General features: G+C 48.4%; 1 protein-coding gene across 6 annotated transcripts in view; it reads left to right on the top strand.

Annotated features, from left to right (window-relative positions):
* XPNPEP1 (X-prolyl aminopeptidase 1) overlaps positions 1 to 22,347 on the top strand; it is a 49,239-nt gene that overhangs the window by 9,308 nt on the left and 17,584 nt on the right. For all 6 annotated transcript variants that reach the window (XM_066239345.1, XM_066239344.1, XM_066239343.1 and 3 more), the window contains 7 exons: positions 2,594 to 2,718; positions 12,576 to 12,639; positions 13,835 to 13,939; positions 17,167 to 17,259; positions 17,578 to 17,721; positions 19,374 to 19,469; positions 21,597 to 21,678. In XM_066239345.1, coding sequence (XP_066095442.1) covers positions 2,594 to 2,718; positions 12,576 to 12,639; positions 13,835 to 13,939; positions 17,167 to 17,259; positions 17,578 to 17,721; positions 19,374 to 19,469; positions 21,597 to 21,678 — 709 coding nt within the window. The remainder of the gene's footprint in view (positions 1 to 2,593; positions 2,719 to 12,575; positions 12,640 to 13,834; positions 13,940 to 17,166; positions 17,260 to 17,577; positions 17,722 to 19,373; positions 19,470 to 21,596; positions 21,679 to 22,347) is intronic.

Genomic DNA, 22,347 nt, shown 5'->3' with positions numbered 1-22,347 from the left:
AGACTAAAACGAGTCATTCATTTTCAAGCATGCTTTAAAAACCCTGGCAGCGTATGGGCTAATGTTACATCATGGACTAGGTGTGTTGCTCCCGGCTTTCCACTTCCCTGCATGCCCTGATTGGCTCTTGGCTGCTTCTGACACTTCTGAAAAGTAATGGGATGTGGAATGGACAGATGCTATAATAGGGCATCTTCTAAGATCCTAGCTATCTTTCACAAAAGGTTTGTTACTGTTTATTATATTGAACTGAAAAGATCAAAGATACAAAGTTGTGATATTCATTCAGCCATCTTTGAGTGAGCATGTGTGCGCACATGTGTTTTGGGTGCTGGGCTAGATAATGGATTCAGAGATAAAGATGACATGGTCCCTGCTTTAAGGAGAAGCAGTATATGTACCTGTTGTACCATTTATCACATTGTTGTCATAGTTAATTGTGCATGTAACTAATAATTGCAAGCACATAACATTTGCTATGTGCCAGGCACTGATTCTAAGGGCCTTACATGTAGTAACCAATTTAATCCTTATAGAAATTATTCTATGAGGATCACCAGCCACGCCTTTCATCTTCTCCATCTTGAGTGCCTTTTCAGCTGCTGCCACCTCAGTGGCTGTGTCTTATAATTGCACCAGCTTTGTTTCCTTCTCAGCTCTATCTGCTCTTCCAGTCAGTTGTTTTCAAGGCCTATGGTCCTTGTGGCCACAGCTGTCTCAACACCTTGTTCATTGTATCTATTCTGGCCGTAGATGCTTCCACTGCCACTGCACATTGTCTCAGCTGCTGCATGTCCCTGTCACTGCTCCATCCTAACTCTTGGTTGCAATATTGGGAGTTCTTTCACTGTCTGCTACAGCTGACAAAGAAGTGGCTGTATCTGACCAAGGACACCAGGCAATGTGAAAGGCATGGAGGCTGAGGAGGAAGGAGCAGGAGGAATGTTAAGGGTGGTGATGGGGCAGGTGGCATTGCGGAGGGAAGTGTGAAAATTCCACTGTAGAAGAGTCACGCTAATGATACCGATGATTTTTGGAGGCCTGTCAAGTGGGGGAGTATGATCTTGAGGTGGGACATGGTGGTGAAGGGCAGAATGTGGTGGTGAGGAGGTGGGTTGTGGTACCAGGAAGCAGAAGATGTCTCTGGTTGGCTCCTTATTGCCTTTGATGATTTGCAGTTTGTAATTGAGAATTTTGTGCTTGCCATTGGTTCTGTTGACTTTCTTGATGAAATTAGTATTGATAATTTTGACACATACTACAGTCAATGCTATAAACACTCCAGTCATTGCCTTTAAGTCCTTAACTCAGAATGGGTCCACATAGAAGCCAGATTCTATAAAGAAATTAATGATCTTGAAAGAAATTGCTATTGGCTTCTATCATACATTTGCCTTTTAAAATTCCAGATGCCCAGGCTGTGCTCCAGACTAATTAAACCAGAAGTTCCCCAGGTAGTTCTAATATGCAGTCAAGGTTGAAATACTACTCCAAAGGAAGTCTACATTTTTACTTGACTCGAAGAATGTTGTTACTCAGAAATATGGTTTGGAAACACGTTACATCTATTTTGAAGCTCCTGAAAGTTGTCAGAATAAAGTGTTCAGATGCTGGCCAGCTTATGAGGGTCACAAGGGGCCTCCTTTTGAGCTGAGTGGAGGTGCTGACACATGAACCTAGGTCATCCTGATACTTCCAATCCCCGTTTCTCAGGTAGGTGAGAAACAACAGGCTCAGGACATCGGATGAAGGATACTCCTCGGAAAAGTATTCAGAAGCAGCTGTAATGCAAGGAACATGATCATGTTTGGATTGGGAATAGGACCATATCTAGAGACTCTCTCTTTGGGTACTATTTTCCTTGGGGGACTGCTAAGGTGGAGCCCCAAAGCCTGTGGCTGAAGCTGCCCTTGCTGCAGGTTTTGTTTGAATGGGGCACGTTTTCAGTGAGTCCCAAGATCAGTCTGGTACCTCTTAGGGGATTCTGTTGCAAGTAATCATACTGACTGATGCATGGAAACCGAAGGTGCTGGTGATGGAGGAGAAAGGAGCTGATGAAAAAGTTAAAGAAAAAGAACCAGAAAAGGCTTCATACCTCGCAGGGTACAAGTCGCAGTGGGTCAGGGGATTAGTCCTTGAAGATAGCCTGACGTACGATAGCCTCCCTGTAACCCCATTACTTAGAGCATGTACAACAGAACATTTTGGGTTAAGTAAAACATTTTCTATTTGTTTCAAAAATGGGTTGGAAAAACCCAAAACACTGACAACACCAAATACTGGCAAGGGTGTGGAGCAACAGGGATTTTTATTTATTAATGGTGGGGCTGAAAATTGGTACAGTCAGGTTGAAAGACAGTTTGTTAGTTTCTTATAAAACTAAATATATGATATATTCTTTATAGTATCATGCTCCTTGGGTTTTACGCAAAGGAGTTGAACACTTATGTCTACACAGAAACCTGAATATGGATGTTTTATTCATACAGACTAAAACTTGGGAGCAGCCACGGGCTCCGTTTAGTTGTCATGGAGTAGTCTTTGAGTTGCGTGGGGAAGGCTGGATCGGGAACAGACTCTCCTGTTGTTGCAGGCGGCAGAATGCCTCCAAAGATCACTTCTGAGCTGCTCCGGCAGCTGAGACAAGCCATGAGGAACTCGGAGTATGTGACAGAACCGATCCAGGCCTACATCGTCCCGTCGGGAGATGCGCACCAGGTACTGAGTGGAGGTGTGCTCATCAGCCTCTCCTCTCATTTTATTCTTTATTCTCAGACCCAGTGTTGATCGATTCCTGGTTGTAACCCTGGGCTTGGCCCAGGGACCTGTGTCCAGTAGGATTCCACTGAATGCCTGTTGGTTTGGTTCTAGCTTCCTGGTTTCCAGTGAATATAGCCAGCTTTCAGTAAAGGGTGGAAAAATCGGTGCACAAATCAATGGGCAAGAAGTCTGGACCTTCCTGTTGCTGACACTCTTTACCCCACACTCTGTCCCTAGCAGAACTGTCTGTCCTTCCTTTTTTCTCTCCATCCAGGCTGTCCCATCCTTTGGCATAACCAGAAGAGCACTGTAAAGTCATTATTGATCTCCACCTAGCAGGTTTTAGGAGTGATTCTGTCATTCCCCCCTAATCCCCAGCCTCCATCTTAAAGGAGAGCAACTCAGCCAGAGCCTTTACCTCTGAGAGCACCAGTGATTTAAATACGGGGCGGTTGGGTTTGGAGAGGTGGAGACTGCGTGTCTTGGGGCCGAAAGGCAGAGGATGAAAGGATACTAGCTTCTCCTCTTTTAGGTCGTTGAGTCAGCACACGTTTGCACTCCTTTTTGTGGCCATGGTACTGTAGGGTTACAAAAGTGAACTTAAGATTGAATTCCTGCCTTTGCTGTGCTTACTGTTGAGCAGAGGGATAAGACATTATTCCAAGTGGTGTTCTTCCGTAGAGTCATTTATACATAGATATCTTTTATAGCTTTTGCTTATGAGTAAGGCACTGCCTTAGGTATCCGTACATGACACAAAGATAAGGATGGTCTGGTCTCAGGAAGTGTACTGTTTGGTAGTGGAGTTGAGATATGCCTGCGCATGTCTGTATTGCCAGGTGAGAGGTGGAAGCGCCACCATGAAAATGTGGACAGCGCGCTGGGAAGTTTGAGGCTGAGAGGGGAGGGTGATGCAGGGCTTTAGGACAGGGGAGGTGTGTCAGCTGGGCCTTGAAGGATGGGTCGAGTTGAATAATTGCTGGTAGATGGAGAAGGATTCCAGGCAGGAGGACTAGTAGGAGTCCAGGCAGAGAAGCAGGGAAGCTTGGAGTGGTTTTCAGAAACCCTGGCAGGCTTCCCAGCAAAAGCCCAGGGAAGTGAAAAGCAATAGTGGGAAATACGGTCGGTCGGGGTTCTAGGAGTCTTCAGTTGCAGGTCCCAGAAGCTGCCGTGAGGTACCTGAGCAATAGAAATGCTCTATGCGGTGAGGGTCAGGGCCGCTGCCCTGGCGCCGCCCAGCTTGTGAAAGGTGCTCCTGGGCTGCTGCCATGTCAAGGCTGCAGGGAGGGCGGCGGCTTGTGGACCCGAGGGTGGGGGTGTAGCTGTCCTCAAGAAGAACTGGGATGCGAAGGGGAAGGGGTTCGCTCGTGCTGCACGTCAGTTTCTTTCTCACCACAAGGTAGATAGGGAAGAGATACCACCCAGCAGTTCCCCCATTTCTGTCTTTTATCTCTTTAACGGTACTAGACTGAGCTGGCAGCTTGATGTTTACCCTTGCTGCTGGTGCGTGTGTGTGTGTGTGTGTGTGTGTGTGTGTGCATGTGAGGGTGTGAGTGTGTGTGTGATGGCGTACTGCATAGATATCCCTGGTAAGGGCCCACCGTGAGAAGGGGGTAGCTGGTAAGGGCATTCCTGTAATTTGGGCAGAATTCCCAAAAGATGTCCACTTTAGCTGGCCTCCTTTCTGCTCTTCCCCAAAGTTGCCAGACCACATAGTTGTGACAATATCAGGCCAATATCAATCTGGGGACAGCATCAAACCTGGGCCTCTGCCTGGAAACATGAAATTTCTTGGCCTCAGGAGCAAATAGAGGGCTGAAATGAATAACCAAAGGGATTGGGTGATTCCAGACAGCAGCATGAAGATCAGGACTCTGATATTTAGAGCCGCATCCCCAAACCGTCTGCAGCATTCCTGTTGTGTCTAATAAGGTGCTCTGCAAAAAATGTATTCGGCGGTCCAGCAGATAGTGAAGTGAGCTGAACAGTGCCTTTTAAAAAATTATGGTGAAAAGCTTAACGTTAAGTTTACCTATTTAATTATTTTACGTATACAGTACAGTAGTGTTAACTGTGTGCACACTGTTGTGCAACAGCTCTAGAATTTCATTTCTCAAAACTGAAACTATACGTGCTGAACAACTTCCCTCCACCCCCACAATTAGCACCCTCCTTTCTATTTCTACTCTACCTACCTCATAGAAGTGGAATCATGCACTATTTTTTGTATGTGACTGGATGATTTCACGTAGCATAATGTTCTCAAGATTCACCTATGTTGTAGTTTATGACAGGATTTCCTTATTTTTTAAGATTGACTAGCATTATATTGTATTTATATACTACAGTTTCTTTATTCATTCATCTGTTATTGAACATTTAAGTTGCTCATATCTCTTGGCTCTTGTGACTAATTCTGCAGTTGAATGTGGGTGTGTTTTCTCCAAGATCCTGTTGTTAATTCTTTTGGGTATATAGAATAGGGATTGCATCATATAGTAATTCTATTTTTAATTTTTTGAGGAGCCTCCATACTGTTTCCATGGTGGCTGCACATTTTACATTCCCACCAGTAGTGCACAAGGGTTCTAATTTCTCCACATCCTTACCAACACTTGTGATTTTTTTTTATATTGACATCTTAACAGTAATGAAGTGATACCTCTGTGGTTTTGATTTGCATTTCCCTGATGATTAAAGATGTTGAACATCTTTTCATGTGTTTGTTTGCCATTTGTACATCTTTTTTGGAGAAATGTCTATTCAAGTCCTTTCCCCATTTGAGTAGCTTCTTAACTGCAGGAATCCTCAGGGCCTTCATATACTCTTGTGCATTGTGCAACTCTAAGGATTGGATGAGGTATTCATTTTTTTTCCAGAGAGAGGAGAGAGAGAGAGAAAGGCATGGGGGCGGAGAGTGGGAAGCATCAGCTCATAGTTGCTTCTCATATGTGCCCTGACTGGGCAAGCCTGGGGATTTGAACCGATGACCTCAGCATTCCAGGTTGACACTTTATTTACTTTGTACCATCACAGGTCAGGTGTTCAGCATTTTTCAGACTTAAATGCCCATGGCATTCCCACAGTTGTCTCGGGGTGGCCTTGGGGACTCACTGTTCCATGGAACTGCTTGGTCTGTTGACCCACAATAGCATTTCTATATCATGATGGGTTAGAACTTGCTTCTGGAAGAGGTGAAAGGAAGGGGAGAGTGGTGGCCACTGAAGACGAGGGTTTTGCATGTGAAAGTGGATGAAGGAGGAGGTGAGAGAGTATGAGGTGTGAGTACAGGAGAAGTAGAAGATTGAGCTGGAAAGGGGATTGGCGACAGGGCAGGACACCGGGCTAGCTGGGTACAGTAGTGTTAAATTGGTAGACAGTGGGAGGTGAGGAGAGACGTGTAAGGCTTAGGGTTGGGCTTGGTCATGGAATTCACCTCTTCCATTCACCTCTGTGCTCTGGAATAGAGGAACAAGATTCACCAGCATCAGAGGAACCAAAGTTTCACCTTGACCAGGGTGGATGAGTACATAGGTTGGCCAACACAGTTTGGGCCAGAGATGGAGGAGGTATAAACAGCAGGGGAACCAGATACCTCACTGTTTAAGAAGGGTAAACCTGGGCTTTGTCCTCAAGGGATTCCAGGCCCCTCAATGGTCCCTTTTCCACCTCCTGTCAGCCCCAGGCCTCAGCCTTTGGACTTGTGTTTCTCATCACATGGGTCTTTCCTGAATTCATGATTGGTATTCTTACATCTTCTGCCTTGCAAGCATCAGGCATTGCCCTGGGCTGATTTGGTTGCCTCTGCCCTCTCTCAGTAGTGCGCAGGATGGTGGGTCCTGTGGCTGGAGCACTTTATGTAGTAGTTGGTTTGGGGTCTTATGAGAGTTCTGCTGTCACTCAGGTTCTCCGGAGAGAAGCAATAGGATACACACACACACACACACACAGGGATGTATATGTATATGTATAGGTATATGTATGGAAATAGAGTTTATTTGTGAGGGATTGGCTCACACATCAGCTGCCCTGGCTCTCAGATCTTTGGAATTGGACTAGAACTGCCCTGCATACTGGCTTTCTGGTCCTCCAGCTTGCAGATGGCACCAATGGTGTAAGCCTCTATCCAAGTAGAAGACCCAAGAGCCTGGAATGCCAATGCCCAAGGGCAGGAGCAGATGAATGTTTTGAGCATAAGCAGGAGAAAGCAAATTTGTCCTTCCTTCACCATTTTGTTCTGTTCAGACCCTTAATGGGTCAGCTGCTGCCCATGTACATTGATTGATGAGGGTGACCTTTATTCATTCTACTGATTCAACTGTTTCTGAACCCTAGAAATAATGTGCTAGCCCTTAGAAATAATGTGCTAGCCCTTTGGGAATCCCTTAATCCTGTTAAATGGACAGAAAATTAACCATCACAGTCTACTAGCTCACTGTTGCCTGAAATTGGGTCTTTCTTCTGCAAGGTGTCTCACATGCTGTCATGAGACCTCAGCCCAAAATGCCTGATGGTTCTACTTTATTTATGAATCCTCACACCCAGGGAGGCCTCACGGTATGGAGAGCTTTGACCTGGGAATCTTACCCGAATGGAAAATGGAAGGTTTTGGTAGAGGGTGTGTTAGGAGTTACATAGTGTTGGTATTTCAATTTCAATTTTATTTGGCCTGGAGTTAATGATACAAATCTATATTTATTAGTGGCAAGGTTCTTGTAGTCAGGGTGAGTTTATCTTGATGTTCTTGGTCCTGGAATCTGTTCCTAAGCCAACTTTTTGTCATCATAAAGTTGGATTCGGTCCAATATTCTTATTGATTTTAAAATTTCTCTTTGACAGTAGATGGGGAACTAACAGACACCCAGAGCAATCCTTGTTAAACTTTGGGACTGGGATGATGCTGGCCAGACCACAGGTGACACTCCGGACCCTCCCTCCGGGCTTCGTCACTGAGTGACCCTGGCGGGCCAGAATTGGATGGCTCCTGCCCAGATCAGGAAATTGAGGCTCTGATCCTAGAGAAATGTGTTTTCCAGACACATCCTAAAACCCCCAAAAGTTAAACTTGCTGTGTATTATGTGTCACTTTCCACAGCAGTCACTGTTTAAACTGGGCAGACTTGTATTCTTGTGCTGTTGCTGTTTTCTACCTCCCCGTCTCTCCTCCCCCATCACTGTTCTTTTACAGTCTTTGTGAGTCCCGTCGCTGTAGCGTAGCCATCTGCCCTGTAAGGGGAGAAGTCGGGTTGATCTGGTACATGTTGCCCGACACCCTGCTCTGGGCTAAGTATCGGGGCAGGTGCAGAGGGCGGCAGTTAACGTACAGATAAGCGTATAGGGAAGGATAATGTATCGGTAAGCAGATGGGCTCTGGAGGCTGTCTGGGTTCAGATGCCAGATTTGACCCTTAACTAGCTGCTTGACCTCAGGCAAACTACCTCCAATTCCTAAGGATCAGTTAAACTCTTTGGTTTGTTTCCCCATCTGTAAAATGGGATAGGGACACATCTACCCTTTAGGACTACTGTCAGGATTAAATGAGTTAAGATGGAAATGTTTAGAGCGTGCCTGTTACCTGATGAGTCTCATTATACTACCGCTGTTGTTGTACTGTTTATGGGTGAATAAGGGAAAATGCCCCCTTAAAGAGATTTTACAAGTGGATAAGCCACAGTCACAAGCCAACACAGACGGTCAGGAAGGCCCTGGATCGGCACTATGAGTACTAATATATGAGGTCCACGTGTAATTTCAAATAGTCCCATAGCCATATTTAAAAGAGTAAAAAAAAGAACATGTGAAATTCATCTTAATATATTTTATTGACTCCATTATGTCCAAAATGGTATCATTTTAACATGTCATCAATATAAAAATTATTAATGAGCTATTTTACATTTCTTTTTTTAATACTATATCTTCTAACCTGGTGTATATTTTACATTTACAAAACATTTCAGTTTAAAAGTGAACTGTTCATTGGAAAGACTTGATCTGTATTTAGAGTTCATAAGATTTACAGTTGCAAAAGTAGACTTAACATTCCCAAGTTGTTCTAAACACGCTTAAAAGTTTTCTAGTAACTGAAGCTGGAGCATCAGTGTTAAAATCTGTATTTAAATGAATGAAAGTGAAACGGAAGCAGTCGGTTTCTCAGTCGCGTCAGCCACGTTGTGTGCTCTGCAGCCGCGTGTGACTGGTGGCCGCCGTCCCGGCGGCACAGAGAGTGTGGGCTGAATCCCTAGGTGAGAGGGAGGCTATTCAGCTGGCAGGATCAAGGAAGGCTTCATGGTAGAAATACCTGTAAATAGAACGTGAACAGGTAGAATTTAAATGCTTGGAGTTAGAGAGGAGTTAGAGGTATAAGAAATACCATGAGCAGATCCCTGGAAGTAGGAGAACACGCGTAACGATAACCTTGAAGAAGGAAGAAACACGGGCTCGGTCAAGCCCACACTCATGAGCCATCCGGGACGGGTCAGGGTACCCTTGACCGCAGAGTCAGAAGTTGAGTTTTTGTTAGATTGCAGGGACCCACTGAGGGTCTCTGAGCAAGGCAGAGGCGTGATCTGTTGGAGGGAGCAGTGCTTCGTGTGGACTGGAGCAGGGGACCACTGGGAACTGAGAAACCGTTAGGAGGCTATTGCAGGCTCCCTGAGTTGGGGTACAGAGGGCTTGGACTTGGGTGCTGGCTTTAGGAGCAGAGAAGAGGGGAACAGTTCAGAGGAAAAGTCAGACAGCTCCAGTGTGGAGTTTACAGGCCAATGGCCGAGGGCATTGGGAAGTTTGGAGCCCGAGGCTTTCTTGTGCCACCCACAGAAAGTAATGAGAAGCCCTGAGTTTCTTGCTTGTTTCTGTGGAGAGGGGAGCTTAGTTGGGGCGACTGTTAAGTTGGATTGTGGGTGCTTGCCAGGATGGTGAGGACAAGGGGGAAGGGTTGGCTTTGTGTGTGACCTGTCACAGCCGCCTCTTTGGTAATGGAGGCTGCTAGGCTCTGTGGCTCCTGTTCCTAATTGTTTCTTTTTTTTTATTTTTTATTTTTTTATTTTTTTTTCTTTCATTTTTTCATTTTTCTGAAGCTGGAAACGGGGAGAGACAGTCAGACAGACTCCCGCATGCGCCCGACCGGGATCCACCCGGCACGCCCACCAGGGGCAACGCTCTGCCCACCAGGGGGCGATGCTCTGCCCATCCTGGGCGTCGCCATATTGCGACCAGAGCCACTCTAGCGCCTGAGGCAGAGGCCACAGAGCCATCCCCAGCGCCCGGGCCATCTCCTCTCCAATGGAGCCTTGGCTGCGGGAGGGGAAGAGAGAGACAGAGAGGAAAGCGCGGCGGAGGGGTGGAGAAGCAAATGGGCGCTTCTCCTGTATGCCCTGGCCGGGAATCGAACCCGGGTCCTCCGCACGCTAGGCCGACGCTCTACCGCTGAGCCAACCGGCCAGGGCCCTAATTGTTTCATTTCAGGCTAGATTCGGGGTTGATGGCATTTCTCCTATGGGTGGGGAAGGGAGGCTGTTGGAGAATGAAGGGGAATCTTGAACTCTTTATCTTTTGTGTATTTTCCAAAACACAAATACACCCACACACTGTTCTGTGTTAGAAAACGTACCCCAAATGCATAGTTACACAAGGACTTGGCACTCTAGGGTCTGCTTCTCGCCGTCCCCTGCAACTCGAAGGGTTTGTCTTTGTAAACTCGGAACGGCGTGGTGGTATTAATGAGTTTGGGCCCAGGGGGACTTTTGCAGTGAGGGCTTGTCCATTCTCTCTGGTAATCTGGATACTTTCATGTCCCATCTAAGTAAAACGTTGAGATTGGTGGGCACCCCGGCCCCAAACCGGGAGCAGCAGTAGTTGGGGCTGAAGCTGCACCAGCTGTGCCCTTTGTAAATCTGAGTTCTTCCTCCTCCCATCTGTGGGCCCCTCTCGGGGTCAGCTTAGTCAGAGGGTCATGTTCTGTCAGGGGTGACTCTGCCAACAGAGTTTCTGGCTGTGTTAAGGTTCCTCCTTCTGGAAGACATGAATCAGATTTTCCTAAACTCTTTGGAACCTATTCCCATTCCTCTTGGAGTCGGCTTCCTATTTTGTCTTGTATTTCTTAAACAGACTCCCTCTCCCCTGGGGTTGGGGGCGGTGAGTTTTATCCCAGAGTGATTTTATCTGCTCTCTTAATGAGAGTAATACTAGCTAGCTGTGGTGACATATCTCGAAGTTGTAGGGGCCAGGTAGGTACCTTGGAGCCTTACTTCTTGTTCCTGTAGCAGTACAGAGTGGGTGTTCCTGGTTGGTGGGTGACTTTCTTTCACCAGAAAGAAGAGTGATTTAGGAGTCGAGGCTCTTACCATCCTATGATACCACTATTGGAGCTGGAGGAAGGGAAGGAGAATGGGGAAGACATACCCGTTTTTCCTGTCCTGCCTCAGAATCACTTCCACCCACATTTTATTGGTGAGAACTCGTCAGGAGACCCCCCGCCCCCCAAGTGCAAAGGGGCCTGGGAAACCATGTCCCAGATGGGGAGCCTCTTTTTAGCAGCTGTGCACTAAGGAAAGGGCATGGACCTTTGGACAGCTGCTTTCCCACATTCCTTGATTTGGTTTCATTTAAGAGAGAAGGAAATGCCCAAGACTGGAAGGTACCTTAGTATCTGGGGACAGGTAGCCCTTGTCTTCGTTCACCATCTAACGTCTGAGACTTCCTCTGGACACATAGCCGTTTGCTCATTTGGTTTCAGAACCTAATATGTCTGAGGCACTGTACCAGTCTCATGGGTTATGAGGGGAAGGGGCTGGGAGGGGAAGGACGTCACCCCAGCGTGGGCCCTGATAGCTTTAGGTATGCTATCTTTCCACTCAGCTGTCAGCCTTGCGTATTACCCCATTCCTTCTGCATGTGGCCATGCTGACTGTTCTAAAAACCGGGCTCTGATCATGTCAGCACCCCTTTTTGAACTTTTAGTCTCTCTAGAACTTGCAAGATAAAGTTCCAGCCTCTTAGTGTGATGTTTGAGGTCCTTGACCATTGTCTTCAGCCACCTTTACAGGCTTCTCTGCTGCCACTCCCTCGAACTTTCTTCCCTGCAGTCAGGCTAACTGGCTTTCTCTCTCTTTCTTTCTCTCTCTCTCTCTCTCACCTATTCCTCTTGGGCCTTCGCACATCTTTCCCCCTCCCTGGATGGCTTTCTGCTTCTCCTCACCTGTCCTTGCTGGCCCTGGTCAAGCATCTGAATGGGGATTCTGTTTCGCCTCCTGGGTGGGACCAAGAGTTTCTCCTCTTTCCCTGACAGGAAGGGACAGGGTCTGTCTGCGTGGGAGCCATTGGTTACACTCCCTAGGAAAGGAATACAAACAGGAGGTTCAGAAACAAGCTTCTACCTAAAAAGAGTTGAGTTTGAGAATGATTGGCACTTAAAACAGAAATTCAGCCTTGCTTTTCAGAAAAATAACAGATGCCTAAATGTTAGTGGCAAGAAGGGGGATGGCTGTTGGTAGGGTTTTGGCTAAGAGCTCAGTGAGGAAAGGGCAGTTTTGATCTGTTGTTCTTGACTTGCTTTTTTTTCCAGATGAGGAAATAGAGGTTAATGGGAAAAGCTCTTTGATCCCTTAATTAATTAGGGTCTTCTGCATTGTGCACTAAAATTTTCTTTTTTAATGTTCAGCTTGCCTTTTAGGCTAGACTGTCTGTTCCCTGAAGGCAGGTGCCAAGGAGTCGCCAGCCTCTGGAGTCTCTGCTGGGCCTAGCGCAGGGCTGAGCATGTCGCTGCCAGCACGAGGCCGATCGGGCTCCAGTCCCTCGTCCTTTCTGTTTTCCAGAGTGAGTACATCGCTCCGTGTGACTGTCGGCGGGCCTTCGTGTCTGGATTCGATGGCTCTGCGGGTGAGTCGCTGAATTCTCTCTGTTCTTGTACTTTTGTTCGCCTCCCAAAAATAGCTGGAGTGAGTTTCAGCCTGTGATATAGCACCGAAAAGGAAAATGCAAGCCAGACACTCCCCACCGAGTCCCTGCGAACCATGGGAGCTCCCAGCACCCTCCCGCTCCCTGCGGTCCCCTTTTAGTGACCCTTTCTCTCTGCCTTTGCTTTTGACGTTTTAGAAAGTTCTAATTTAAAAAATGGTTTTGAACTTCCTATTGAAGAGCACGTAAATATAGAAAACCATACCAATTTCCCTGAATACACCTGTGCAGCTAGCACTGCAAATAACTAATGGGACCCAGTCTCTCCGAGCACGCCTACCTTAGCATACTGGTCCTGCATAACTCCCCAGTGGTTGGCTTTGGAGTTCTCTCTTCATTTTCAGCTTAAATAACAAAGATTAATGTTGAGCTCCATTGGTGCCCTGCCCTGCTTTCTCCAGAACTGTCGGGCCCTTGAGTTTTAGGGTGTGTTTCCCACGTCAGACTCGGACCCCTTAAGCTAGCTAGAGTTGGCGAGAGCCCTCTCTCCTCTTAGTTAGCCTCCTGCTTCCTTTGATGTCAGTGCTAGTGTTGGCTGGCACTTAGGGTTGTTTTTGGCTGATACCTCTGCCGAAAGCCGAGTTCTGCCAGGCCCATGGGAACTGAGGGCAGGTAATGGGAGGCAGTAACTCCCACTGAGTCATCGCGAACACTCACAGGGTCTGGCTGGGCTCTCTCGGGAAAGGTGGCTCTCTCCTTTGGGGTGTCCGGTGGAGCAGATCACAGTGGTCCCTGCACAGGAACCGTTCTACCTCTCTCTTCTGGATCATGAGGCCGTTTTGGCCATAGATCCCTAGACCTCTGTTCTGCTGGCCTTGAACCCTGCTGCCCAGGTCAGGCCCTTTGTGTGCAGGGCCCAGTATCCGGGCAGCCGGGGTTGACTCAGGACTGCTTCCTTCAGAGCATGGCCCGCAGCTGGTTCTCAGCAGCTTGGTCTGGTCTTGCCTGGAGGCTTCCCTGCAGTCAGTGCCCACCTGCCCCGCTGGAGTGGGGGTGGGTGGCTGGGCCTCAGGAGCTGGTGCCTCTCCTTGCCAAGGCTTGCCCATCTGCGGCCATTCGGTGTAGTTGTTGGGTGCTTGTCAGAAGCCGTTCTCATTTCTGTGCTCCCTTGCTCCAGGCACAGCCATCATCACAGAAGAGCATGCGGCCATGTGGACCGACGGGCGCTACTTTCTCCAGGCTGCCAAGCAGATGGACAGCAACTGGACACTCATGAAGATGGGTGCGTAGAGCCAGGGCCGCCCAGCCTTGGCTGGCTGGCTCTGGGCAGGGACCCTGGAGCTCCTCGGGCCTCTTGGGACTTAACCCTTTTATGGGGTCATGAACTGTTTATAGAATCCAAGGTGCATTAGTCTGTTTGGGCTGCTGTACAGAATGCCGTCGACTGGGTGGCTTCACAGCGGAACTTTATGTTCTTAGTCTGGAGTCTGGAAAGCTGAGATCAGGGTGCCAGTGTGGTCAGGGGCTGTGAGAGCCCTCTTTCTGCCTTACTGTGTCCTTACATGGCGAGATCTCTCTGTCCTCTTCCTCTTAGAGGGTAACCAATCCTGTTGCATTAGGATGCCACCCTTATGAGTGCATTTGACCTTAATTACCTTCTAAAATCCCTGTCCCTGTACATAGTCACAGTGGGGGTTGGAGCTTCGACATGGATTTTGAGGGGACACAGTCCAGTTCATGGCATGAGGACAACCAAGAAAATAACATCCTTGGATAGACATACCCTTTCGCATTCATTTTGGAAGGTCCTGGGTCAGGATGGTCATTTCGGTGAGGGCCAGAGAGGACAGCTGACTTGCCGCAGATCACATGGCCTGCCATGCACTCGCCTCATGGGCTGGGGCCTTTCCATTGCTCTTTGTGGCCTCATTATTGAGAAAAAGAGAAGAGTCAGGGGCCATTGACATTAGAGGCAGGTAGCTGTCCCCCTGAGGATCCTGGACTTGCTGCCAGCAGCTGAGCTTTGGGGAAGAGCACAGGGCAGGTGCATGGGTCTGGACCTTCCTTGGATAAGTTACTCCACTGGTGAGTTTCAGTTTCCTCATCTGTAAAATGGGGTAGTGAGACATAAAGAAATAATACATGGTAAGCGTTGAGTTCAGTGTTTATTGAGTAGTGTGTGTGTAGACTCTGGTTTTTTCATTTAGTTTTGTGCTGTGTGTGTGTTTTTCCTTGACATTATATCGTCTTTAGGAACACAGTGCTAGAGGTTGTACAGAGGTCTCTTTCTCCGGAATTTTGAACTTGGAGAGTAGAAGATAAAGAGGAAGAGGGGTTACCCAGGCCGAGTGGGGAAGAGTGAGGGGCCAATACCTGGAGTTTCCTGTTTGATGTAGGAAGCAAAGAGGAAAGCAGGTTGTCACCAGACTCACAGTTCAGGGAACAGAGGTTGTTGACACTGAGTTGCGTTGGCACCAAGATCCAAGCAGCTAGTACTACTACGGAGGTGGTATGCGCACGCACACATGCACGCACATGCACGTACACACGCATGCACGCACTGGGGCCCACATTCTCCATATACACAGGTATGTTTTGATGATCTTAGAGTGTCCTTAGGAACATTTTTGTCCAGGCAGTGGAATTTATTTCTGAAGTTCTTTCCTTTTCTATCTCATACGCACACACATACAGGCATTTTGGGCTGTAGGATGTTACAAATGGACAGACCCAATGCTTATCAACTTTTAAATACATGCCTGTCTTTGGCTCATGCCCCCTTAACATACATACATACATATATATATGTGTGTGTGTGTGTGTGTGTGTATATATATATATTTGTTCATATGTATATATGCTAAGTGTTTGTCCATCTGTCCAAAGATTAATTATTTTTTAAAAAATAACTACAAATGGAAATTGTGATCTTTCCTGCTTGCACCCCAGTTGATGACCTCATGTCCCCTGAGATGTGGGTGTCTCTCTTTGGGGCCCAGACCTCCAGCTGTTAGGTCTGTTAACACTTTGGGGTCAGAGTGATAGAGAAGTGAGTGTCTGTGGCTCCTTAATGTGGGTGTGTGGCGGCCCTGAGGGACGAGTCCTTATTTCTTCCAAGCCCCTCTTTGGTTTCTTCTCATAGACGTCTCTTCCTAAGTCCCCTTTCTTCCTCAGGCATCTCTCCTGTGTCAGGAGATTCTGGTGGTCTGGTTGGTGAGTGATTCACCCCTGGGGCTTTGCCAAATATTTGTCTGCTAGGAAATGACCTCTCTTTGTCCTGTGAAAGTTGTATTAGGGATATTAAAGAAACTTCACTACTAAGTGGCTTGTTTAGTAGTTTGAAAAAATAGGTAAGAATCAAATAGCAAAATAACCCAGTGCCAGCTTGGGCAGCATTTTAGAACTCAGATTCGTGAGCTCATTTCCTCTTAAACCCTTGAACTTCCTTCTGTGGTTATGAGGTTATCAGTACTCAGAGAGAATAGTAAAGATACGTACTGTTTTAGAGCATGTGAACTTTCACTCTAAATAGGCATATATTTTACCAAGATATTCCTTGTTTAGCAAAAATCTGATTAAAAACGTGTACATCCCAAAGGTAGATGGCTTGGGTTAAAGAAAAACTGCAATATCAGAAATAGCTTCAGTTCCCTTCTTGAAGCTTATTTGGTGTCCTATGACTTAGAAACAGAAAGGGCTGTTTTCTCTTGGGCGTCGGGAGGCCCAGGGAGTCATGTTAAAGATGGTGATGGTGGTTCTTTTGTGTCTCTTGAAAGATAAAAAAAAATATTTTATTTTACTGATTTTAGTGAGAGAGGAGAGAAAGAAATGGGGGTGGGGAGAGGAGTGGTAAGCATCAACTTGTAGCAGTTGCTTTTTTATGTGCCTTGACCCAGGGACACGCCTGGGGTTTCGAACTGGTGACCTCAGCATTCCAGCTCGATGCTTTATCCACTGCGCCACCATTAGAAAGATTTTTTTGCTGCTGAGACTTGCGCGCAGCCCTCTGTCAGGCCTGGTTGTGGGGCAAGGTCTTCTCTCTTGGGTGTTGCCCTCCAGATGATGGGAGGGCACTGTGGCATTTGTTTGCCTTACCTGGGTGGGATATAAGGGAAGCTCCCAGCCTTCACTGTTTCAGCACCCAAGTTCTCACCAAGTGACCAAGAGTGGTAGGTGACCGAAGGCTGTTGAGATGATCTTCGTGGTGACACAGTGTACCTATGATGCAGTGATTCCCAGGATGCTGTTTTTACCTGGGGTCTAATGAAATTCCTGCTTTTCTTTCTCTTCTCGCTCACCCTGATCTATGCTTTCCTTATATAGCATCTTAACTTCTTGCAGCCTTCCAGAGGGAAGGGAGGGTCAGATTTTCTAAATCCTACAACCCGCCTTAAGAAGGTGCTTAATAGCGACCCTGCTCTCATACTGTTGGTGAATTGCATCCTTCTGGGTAGGACAGTGAGCTTGGGCCCCCTGGGAATTGTTTCTGATCAGTTCTTCCCCGCGTAGGTCTGAAGGACACACCCACTCAGGAAGACTGGCTGGTGAGTGTACTTCCGGAAGGATCCAGGGTTGGTGTAGACCCGCTGATCATCCCTTCAGGTGAGTGAGCTTGGGCCCTTCCAGCGGGCTGAGGAAGCGGCTTCTGAGTGCCTCTCCAGCCTCCCGGTTTGCTGTGGGCTGTGCTACATCTGTGGGCTCAGCATGACTTGCTATCTCCATGAAGGTTAAAGGGAGGATTCTGGCATAGAGGCGGGACGGCTATTGGTGGTGGTGGAGATGTCCTTTTACAGCTTCTCATGCGGCATACCCAGTGCAGGGCCCCGGGAGGGTCGCCTTTCAGAAGGTGCCAGGCTCCTCAAGTCCTGTTGCTGGCTACAGGCATTCGGTTTACGGCGGGTTATATGTGTTTCTCCTCAGATTACTGGAAGAAGATGGCCAAGGTTCTGAGAAGTGCCGGCCACCACCTCGTTCCTGTCAAGGAGAACCTGGTGGACAAGATTTGGACAGACCGTCCCGAGCGCCCGTGCAAGCCCCTTCTTACCCTGGGCCTGCATTACACTGGTCAGAACCGCGGCTGTGCCCAGCAGGGCCTCCAGCCATCGTCCCCTTTACCGTCACTACTGGCTGCATCCCAGTCCTTGAGTCAAAGTCAGGCGTGGGCTGATGGGAGGTCTGGCCCACCATGGTGCAGTGGGCATTTGATGACAGCAGGACCTTTCTTTATTCCCACTGTTGCCACCTACTGCCACTGACTTTGGCAGAGTTTATTCCTGCAAAGTTCTTCTGGGCAGACTCAGGTGCTGCTAGGATGTTCTCCATGCCACTGAGCTGCTGACTGCCCCTTGGCGTGTCTGGTACTGGACACAGAGCCTGGAGGATGGCCCGTGCCGCTTCCCTCTCTCCTGCTGGTCTCTGTGGGTTTCTTCCCGGGCCCCCGCCCTCTGTACCTCCTGCTCTAGAGCTTTGGGGAGGCGGGTGGGCTTCTTTGGCCGGTGTGCTAGCGGTGGGTGGGGAGCAGGTTCCGTGCACAGCTGTGGGGGCTGAGCGTGCGGGGGCAGCGAGGGCTGGGGGGGGGGAAAGGCCGGGGAGGGAGGCAGGGCTGCCGGCGGGAGGCTTGCTGTGGGGACGGGAGGAGAGGTGGACGGGGAGGTCTGGAATGCAGGCACGTTGCCCAGAGGGGTCCTGGGAAGAAAGCATTGCAGCCCGGACTCGCAGCCAAGTTTTAAATGGCATTCCTGTGTTGGGCTTCAAAGGAGCTTTAGTTATGGGGCAGCCCCAGCTCACTTTCCTGTGACACCCTTACCGAGGTTACTGCAGATGGTGTGGGGGGGTGGCCCAGTGAGTGGCCCAGGTCAGCTAAACACTTCCATCAGCGCGTTCTAAATTTTTAAAGAAACTGAAGTCGAGGCTGACCTACTGCTTGTAGGAGAGGGGAGAGCAGATGTTGCCGGTGAGAGTTCTGTTCAGCAAACACTTGAGTGCAGGCCACAGAGAGGCTGGGTGAAGGAGCAGTCGCCCACCCTGGTCATGGGTGGCTGTAACCCGAGTTACAGTGCTGCTCGATGGCGGTGGGGGAGTGAGCTCCTCAAGGCCATGATTTCACCCCGGGGGGTGGCAGGGAGGCCCTGGCTTTGTTTGACAGGGCAAGTGTGATGTGGAAGTGATGGTCGCGGTGAGTCAGACCGCTGGGAAATCCTACGGTCTGAGCACTGAAAGGCAGGTCTTGCTGCCTCAGGAATGTGGATTGGAGGTGACACTCCCCTATCGCTTCTCTCCGCAGGGTAGTGTGTTTTCAGAGTTGCCTGTGTGTCCTTGTTGCATTAATTTTTACCTGACAGTGTAACTAATTGCTGGTTTAATTGCCTGTCTTCCCTTCTAGATTTGTAAGCCTCTTGAGAGCAGGGACTGGGTATAGGTCAGAGCTGTAACAGCAGTGACCAGCACAGTGCCTGGCAGAGGTCTAGGCCTGGGAAGTCTTGACGCTTCATAGACATTTTTGGATAAACAAATGAATTGATTTTGCTGGTGAGGTAATCAGGGCTGTCAACTGGTGTGGATAGAGTCACACCTGTTGTGTAGTGCTTGATTCCAGGCTTCCTGTCTGCTCAAACAACACGTTCCCTAGGGTGTGGCGCTGGTTGAGAGTATTTGGGATGCAGGTTTCTGGGATTAGGGGTGGGGTTGCAAGCCTTTTTTAAATATATTTTTTGCAGGCATCTCCTGGAAGGAGAAAGTTGCAGATCTTCGCTTGAAAATGGCTGAGAGGAACGTGGTGTGGTTTGTGGTCACCGCCCTGGACGAGATTGCATGTGAGTGCTCAGGTTGCACTGTTTGGGCGTGTCACCTAATCTCTCCTTTGATTCTTTGGGAATCTGTGTTCTCATGTCACTCAGCTTTCTGAGCGGCCGGCGAATACTGAAGAGACCGTGTCACCAAATGGGTATACGTATGCCAAATAGGATGGGAAAAGAACTATGGGGAGTGGGGGAGGGGGTTTAGCCTGTCCCTGAGGAGTATTTCAGCCCGGGCTGCTGTCAAATTAATGGTGATGTCCACCTCTGGCCAATCTCTTCAGGACTGTGAGACCTGAGGATAGACATTCTCTCCAAACATTTTGTGCCTGTCAGTATTCATGTCTCTCTATAGGTGTACAAGTGGGGTCATAGGAGATACACACACACACACACACACACACACACACACTTTTCCTGTGGTTCCCTAAGTTCTCTACAGTGAGAATATTCTAGAAATATTTACCTCAGAAAACCTAGGAACTGAAAGTTCTTTGTGAAGCCTTTTGATGCAATAGCAGTTTCTCAAATTTTAAGCCTTAAACTGGCCTCATGTCCTTATTCAGTACCTTCTGTTATCTTCTGGAGCCTGAAGGAGTCTGGTCGAGCCTTCCTGTTCTGGCCGCTGTTTTCTGACTAGATTTGACCCAGCGTAACTGAGAAGAGGCGCTGCCTTAACTTCTGGTTTTCTCACGAGTGAAGGAGACCCTGTAGTGCCCTGTCTTCCAGTCCTCAGCCCTCAAACTTAGGCGTATCTGGTTTATAGCCCTAATTAACTTAATAACTCAACATCCGAGAAAATAACATAAAGCTAATTTCTCCCCTTGATTACTAAAAAACTACATTCCCATTGTGGCAAACTTGGAAAATGCAGAGGAAGTATAATAAGTAGAAGGAAGGAAATTTAAAAAACCACCGATAATCCTGTTACCCAGAGAAGATCGCTTCTAGCATTCTGTGCGTGTGTAATTTGGTAGCCTGATGCTTTTCAGTATGCTCTAAGCATGTATGCACATGCTTTTAAGGGATTATCTGCTATCCTATCATATGGCTCTATCATAATTTACTTATCCATATCCCTAAGGATGACCTTTTTATTATTTCCAGTATTTCCACGATTTTATTATGATGCCACCATCAAAATCTTGGTGCACCAAAACTTGTGTCTTAGTTTCCTGGTGATTTTCGTCCTGGTTCGGGTTGGCTGTTAGCGGTGGAATGATGGGGAGAGAACGTGTGTGTGGCTGGGCTCTGTTTGACCTGTCTTGCCATTTACCTGCCTGAAAAGCTGTGCAGGGGTATATGAATAGGCCCTTGGTGCCACAGCCTTGCCAGCCCCAGGAACTGCCTTTCTTTTTAAGTGCCAGTTTAGTCTGATAGGCAAAACAATGTTGCCTCATTGTCTTACTTTGAGAAGCCATTATTTTAAAATAGACACAGCACTTTATAGCACTCTGATCTTCAGGAAAGAAAGCATTAGGCAACTGGAAGCCGGGGGCCCAGGGCCCAGAGCTATACTCCCTGCTGGTCCCTCTAGTTTCTCAGACAGGCGGTGACCTCACCAGACCCTCCCGATGCTGGCTGACTGGTCCTCTACCCAGCCAGGGCAGCACAGCTAACCCACGGGTGGGCTGTCGGCTCAGGTTTCATCCGTGGGCCCCTCTGACTCACTGCTTTTGTTCCTCTGCCGGGAAGCCCCGCCTCCACCGGCTGGGTGACCCTTGCAGGGGGGGCCTCCCTGGCCTCTGTCCTGGGTGGGTCTCAGTTCTGCCTTTGGTTGTTTGCCTCAGGAGGGAGACAGCGCTTGGCTCCTTCCCCTTCGTTTGGGAGTGCCGGAGGCTTTCTGCGGCGGCCCTGGCAGGTCACCACCGGCGGACCATTCCAACTCTTTGTCTGGAGGGCATTTCTTGTGTTTTCTGAGGAGTAACTCCTCAGTTCCCTTCTTGGGACAGTGAGGTGGCGGCATAAGAAACAGTTCTGGTGCCATCACTTGGCGGACACGAGCAACTGCAGCTCAGGCGGGACCAGAGAAGAGGTGCCCTCGCTTCTGAGAGATGATGCCACCGACTCGTTCTACAGCATGAGGCTCACGCCCCCCTTGAGTATCTCAAGTCAGGCAGTGACAGGGACTCTGGTGTTTTTTAGGGCTGTTCAATCTCCGGGGATCCGATGTGGAGCACAATCCGGTGTTTTTCTCCTATGCAGTCATAGGACTCGAGACGATCATGTGAGTGTGCCCCGCACCCCGAAGTCCTTCCGCACAGCAGCTCAGAGCCCCGGGCCCCTTTCGGGCCGGGCTCCCAATCACTGCTTCATGCTCTGCCGATGCGCTGCTTCTCCTGTCTCCCCTTCCTGCCTCCTGTTTCCTTTCCCTTCCGTCTTTGTTAACAGCAGGTATTTATTCATATCCCACCTCTACCCCAGATGGTTTGAACTCTGAAAGTCCCCGTAGCACTAGGAGATACGAGAATAAGTAGGTGACGACGTTAGAACAAAACCAAGGTTAGTTCACAAAATTCCCACTGTAGAGTCTCGTTCAAGCCACACATTGGATTTATGTTTTCCAGCAGCCTATGCAAAGGGGTGTAGATGCTCAGGGACACAGTCCTGGGTTCACAGTGCAGACAAACCAGTCACTGGGAAGGGCAGAGTGACCCAGGAAGACCCCTGAGTCACACCCTGTCAGATCGTAGTTTATCTTCTGAGGTGTTGCCTGTGACCTTCCTGCCATTGCTTTTCTATCTGGATGGCCTTTTGTGTTCCAACAACATCTTTATTGAGTGCCTGTTATATGCTAGGGTCTCTATCGGGTGTCAGGGTGAGTGAGAGAGACAGCGTCCCAGGTTAGAGTTGGGGACATAAGTGTCTCCTGGGGGATTCAGGCACATAAGTGGGC

This window comes from Saccopteryx bilineata, chromosome 7, assembly GCF_036850765.1.
Source record: "Saccopteryx bilineata isolate mSacBil1 chromosome 7, mSacBil1_pri_phased_curated, whole genome shotgun sequence".
In the NCBI taxonomy this organism is placed as follows: domain Eukaryota; kingdom Metazoa; phylum Chordata; class Mammalia; order Chiroptera; family Emballonuridae; genus Saccopteryx; species Saccopteryx bilineata.
This window is presented reverse-complemented; position numbering and strand designations above follow the sequence as displayed.